The sequence below is a fragment of the Trichinella spiralis genome, assembly GCF_000181795.1.
Source record: "Trichinella spiralis strain ISS 195 chromosome Unknown Scfld401, whole genome shotgun sequence".
In the NCBI taxonomy this organism is placed as follows: domain Eukaryota; kingdom Metazoa; phylum Nematoda; class Enoplea; order Trichinellida; family Trichinellidae; genus Trichinella; species Trichinella spiralis.
In genome coordinates, this window is record NW_003527340.1 from 2870 (window position 1) to 7523 (window position 4654).

The 4654-nt window shown below is 45.9% G+C and overlaps 3 protein-coding genes across 3 annotated transcripts; 1 reads left to right on the top strand and 2 right to left on the bottom strand.

Annotated features, from left to right (window-relative positions):
* Window positions 1–272: 272 nt before the first annotated feature.
* On the top strand, window positions 273–1049 carry Tsp_12393 (zinc knuckle protein). The gene has a single exon (XM_003370871.1). The coding sequence runs from the start codon at window positions 273–275 to the stop codon at window positions 1047–1049; it is 777 nt and encodes a 258-aa protein (XP_003370919.1).
* Window positions 1050–1398: 349 nt separating this feature from the next.
* On the bottom strand, window positions 1399–1788 carry Tsp_12394 (conserved hypothetical protein). The gene has a single exon (XM_003370872.1). It carries the CDS (start codon window positions 1786–1788, stop codon window positions 1399–1401), a length of 390 nt encoding a protein of 129 aa, XP_003370920.1.
* Window positions 1789–2598: 810 nt separating this feature from the next.
* Window positions 2599–2976, bottom strand: Tsp_12395 (hypothetical protein). Its single transcript, XM_003370873.1, is given in 3 exon segments — window positions 2599–2676; window positions 2703–2903; window positions 2920–2976. The coding sequence occupies 3 exon segments, from the start codon at window positions 2974–2976 to the stop codon at window positions 2599–2601; spliced, it is 336 nt and encodes a 111-aa protein (XP_003370921.1).
* Window positions 2977–4654: the final 1678 nt, after the last annotated feature.

The following is a 4654-nucleotide window of genomic DNA, read 5'->3' on the forward strand; positions in this document are numbered from 1 at the left end:
AAGTGTTATAGTATGAAAACCGAACCTGAACATCACAGTAGGAGGTTAGATTATTATTAACGGATTGACAGAACTCTTAAGTAGGTGTGTGTGTGTTTACGTATTTGCTTGATAGTGGCTAATAAACGTTTATTGTTTCTGTTCTTGTTGTGCATCAACTTACAGGATAGCCGCAGACGCGGGCTATAACAACTGGCGACGAGGTTACGAATTTGCGAGTGAGCTTGTGAAAAGTGAACTCACGGAGAATCGTCAAAGAGCAGTTGGCAGAGATGACGGAACAAAAGACGGTGTTGTCTGCTCAGCAGAGCACAGAGTCAGCTCAAATGATGGGAACTACCAGATTTCCCATTGGTGCACATCGTCCCTTCAATCCGGAAGAAGGAACTTGGGACACGTGGATACTGCAATTTCGCAGTTATCTTGAGATAAACTTCATCAACGACTCGAATCTGATGCGAAGTTGTCTCCTAGCGTCGTTAAAACCCAATGCTTTTGAGGAGTTGCGACGATCGTGTCTTCCAACGACACCGTATGACTTCACGTATGATGAATGTGTGGCGAAGATGAAGGAGCTGTACGGACGACGAGTAATTTTGATGCGTGAAAGAGCGAACTTCTTCCGCATCACGCAGTCAGATCATCAAACCCCGAAGCAGTTTGCTAATTGTTTACGCGAGGCCGCAGGCCACTGCAACTTCGAGTCGTTCAACACGGAAGCAGCATTAGTGCTACAATTCATCAATGGCATGAAAAATGAAGAAATAAAGCTAAGGTTATTAGCCAAGGAAAACATCAAGCTAGACGAAGCACTAAGCTTTTTAGAGATGTACGAAGAAATTCATGGTTGCAGTAGTAGAGTTACTATGCAAGAGTGTCACGCAGTCAAAGAAACGAAGGGCTTAAAGTCCGGGGGCGTTTCGAATGAATGTCACTGCTGTGGAGAAGCAGGACATTTTGCAAAGAAATGCAAGTTCCAACGCTCTAAGTGCTTCAAGTGTGGGAAGCAAGGCCATCTGGCAAAAGTGGCAAACACCCTCAGAAACTAGGAAAATCTCAGAAACAGCGACCCCAGAACAGCTGGAAAAACCACAAGTTACATGCGGATGGCATCTATGCCGTTAAGGAACGCGCACACAATTTTGAAGTCACCGTTAAAATCAACGGTAAGTCAACTCGAATGGAGCTGGACACTGGAGCCGCAGTTACCATCGTGACACCGGAATGCTGGAAGAGCATAGGCAGCCCGAAACTAAAAAGGGCAACAGTGATGTTGCGTAGTTTCACGGGGCACGAGGTGAACCTAAAAGGGGAGACGATGGTGACAGTGGAAGGTGACACAGGTACGAGAAAGCTAGTGCTGCGAGTGGCCAAAAACGGAGCGACCAATGTGATGGGTCAGGATTGGATCAACGCATTCGGAGCAATTGAAACTCTTCGCTCTCTCCTTACAAATAAGAAGGAAGTGAATGCAGTTGAGTCGCGTACGCAAAATGATGTGTGCACTGAATTTCCAGAAGTGTTTGAAGATGGCCTTGGGCACTGTACAAAGGTAAAGGCACACGTTGAGCTGAAGGATGGAGTTGTGCCAGTATTTCGAAAACCTTTTCCATTGGCATTCGCAATGCATGATGCCGTGGGAAAAGAGTTAGAGCGATATGTTGACATGGGTGTGCTGACCCCAATTGACAGATCAGCTTGGGCTGCACCCATCGTCACGGTAAAAAAACCGAATGGTAAGATTCGAATATGCGCCGATTTTTCCACAGGACTAAATGATCGACTCATGGTTGATTCATACCCAATTCCGAGGCCTGAAGATCTCTACCAGGCATTGAGAGGTGGGAAAACATTTACCAAATTGGACTTATCGGAAGCGTATTTACAAGTTGAGCTGGATGAGGAATCCAAGAAGATTCTGGTTATCAATACACACAAAGGACTGTATCACTACAATAGACTGCCATTTGGTGTGGCTTCGGCACCAGCGATTTTCCAAAAGGTAATGGATACAATGTTAGCAGGCATTCCTAACGTTGCAGCGTACCTGGATGATATCATCTTAACGGGGGCAACTGATGATGAGCACCGGAGGACGCTGAAGCTAGTTCTGGGCCGATTGAAAGAATTTGGATTGCGGATTCGCAAGGAGAAATGTACCTTCTCCCAAAAGGAAGTCGAGTATCTGGGTCACATTCTCAGCTCGAAGGGTATCAGAGCAGACCCAAAGAAGACAGCAGCTATTGTTAATATGCCGTTGCCCACGAATATTGCGAAACTGCGATCTTTCCTCGGTATGTGTAACTACTACACTGAGTTCGTACCCAAATTGGCGGAGATGTGTAGCCCTCTAAACAAGTTACTCAGGAAAGATGCGCGATGGAAATGGACAGGAGAGCACACAAAAGCGGTGGAAATTGTAAAGCGGTTGTTGAATTCACCCCTCCTGCTCACGCACTATCACCCAGAGTGGCCCATTGTGCTAGCAGCGGATGCATCAAACGAGGGCATTGGAGCTGTCGTATATCATAGACTCAGAGATGGAACTGTCAAAGTGATCGCTCATGCCTCAAAGACGCTCAATGCTGCTCAAAGGAACTACGGACAAATTGAAAAAGAGGCACTGGCACTTGTGTACGGAGTGAAGAAGTTCCACAAATTCCTGTGGGGACGACGCTTCACATTATTAACTGATCACAAACCTCTTGTCTCAATATTCGGTTCAAAGAAAGGCGTACCGCAAATGGCTGCATGCCGTTTGACAAGGTGGGCAATTGCGCTAATGAATTATTCGTTTGATATTGAATATCGCAGCACGAAAAACTTCTGTCAAGCTGACTGCTTGTCCAGACTTCCCTCGTCAAGCGACGAGTTATTTGATGCAAATTTTGATCATCGAGAGGCTGAAGATGAATTAACAGTGAAACAATTGATTGTGGAATTGCAGGCGGAGTTACCGGTTACCGCCAGAGTCATTGCCGAAGCAACCGAGAAAGACAGTGTGCTTAAGCAAGTGAAACAATTTGTTCTATCGGGCTGGCCTGAGAAATGCCCTAGGGAAGAGCTGCGCAGTTATTTCATTAAACGCACCGAACTGAGCGTATCATATGGATGTCTCTTATGGGGAATAAGGACGGTAATCCCGATGAAATTGCGATCAAGAGTGCTGATGAAACTGCATGAAACACATCCAGGCAGAGAGCGGATGGTATCAATGGCAAGGCAATTTTGTTGGTGGCCAGCGATGAACAAGGACATTGAAATGAAAACGGAGAGTTGCGAAGGCTGTGCTACAGCACAGAAGAATCCAGCAAAGGTGGCAGTCAAGCCATGGGAAATAGCTGACAGGCCCTGGAAAAGGATTCATGTTGATTTCGCGGGACCGGTGAACGGAAAAATGTTCTTGATCGTGGTGGATGCTCATTCAAAGTGGCCAGAAGTGCTGCATATGCCGCATATTACAACACAGCAAACCATCGAATCATTGAAGACCGTTTTCGCACGGTTTGGGTTCCCAGAAGTCCTCGTTTCAGATAACGGAACGCAGTTTACGGCTAGTGAGTTCACAATTTTTTGTGCAGAAAATGGAATTCGTCATGTGACATCAGCGCCGTATCATGCACAGTCGAATGGTCAAGTGGAAAGATTCATTGACACCTTCAAGCGAGCATTGAAAAAATCGACAAATGATCGTCGCCCGCAGAAGGATCGACTGCGCGAATTTTTGATGACTTATCGTATTACTCCGCATCCGAGTACAAAGCTAACGCCGTCTGAGATGTTTTTGAAAAGACGAATAAGAACTGTGTTTGATCTCATGTTTCCAAGGGGAATTGAGAATCTGGAGGAACAGAAGAGGAAAATGGAGAACACTTCGAGAAACCGTGCAGATCGTCAGTTCAAGATCGGTGAAAAAGTCATGGTTCGCGACTACACGCGTGATCGAAAATTGTGGCGAGAAGGAGTAATAGTCGGGCAGCAAGGACAGGTGACATGGTTTGTTCAAGTCGGAAGCATGAGATGGAAACGGCATACGAACCAAATGCGTCACAGAAACACAGGGATTGCTGACGGTGTGGAGGAAAAAGATAATGAGATGGGTTCATTACTGGATGAAGCATTGCCAGCAGGAAAATCACCTGAAAGAAATGCTGCAGCTGATGAAAATGTTCAGGACACTGAAACACCGAACATTTTCCAACAGCAAACAAGCACGCCACATAAAGGAAGTGTGGACAGTCCTAAAGCGACAGTCCACGCAGAAAGCAGTTCGACCACCGTAGAACCAGGCGACAAGGAACGTAAACCAGATGGTAGCGTCAGCATAAAGCAGGATGAAGTTCTTCAGAAGCCACGTCGATCAAACCGTGTCCGGAAGCCCCCCAATAGACTAAGCATCTGAAGAACTGGGGGGGAGGTGTTATAGTACGAAAACCGAACCTGAACATCCACAGTAGGAGGTTAGATTATTATGAACGGATTGACGGAACTCTTAAGTAGGTGTGTGTGTGTGTTTACGTATTTGCTTGATAGTGGCTAATAAACGTTTATTGTTTCTGTTCTTGTTGTGCATCAACTTACAGGATAGCCGCAGACGCGGGCTATAACAATCAGTTTACAACCTGATGTTGGGAAATTTTCTTGATTATTGCAT

Bases quoted from the DNA above. Each gene is read 5' to 3' on its own strand.
- Tsp_12395 (XM_003370873.1), bottom strand. From the start codon at position 2,976: ATGACTCTGGCGGTAACCGGTAACTCCGCCTGCAATTCCACAATCAAT. The intron at 2,677-2,702 runs GTTTGTGATCAG...AATAATGTGAAG, and splicing joins ACCGAATATTGAGACAAGAG to CGTCGTCCCCACAGGAATTT.
- Tsp_12393 (XM_003370871.1), top strand. From the start codon at position 273: ATGACGGAACAAAAGACGGTGTTGTCTGCTCAGCAGAGCACAGAGTCA.
- Tsp_12394 (XM_003370872.1), bottom strand. From the start codon at position 1,788: ATGAGTCGATCATTTAGTCCTGTGGAAAAATCGGCGCATATTCGAATC.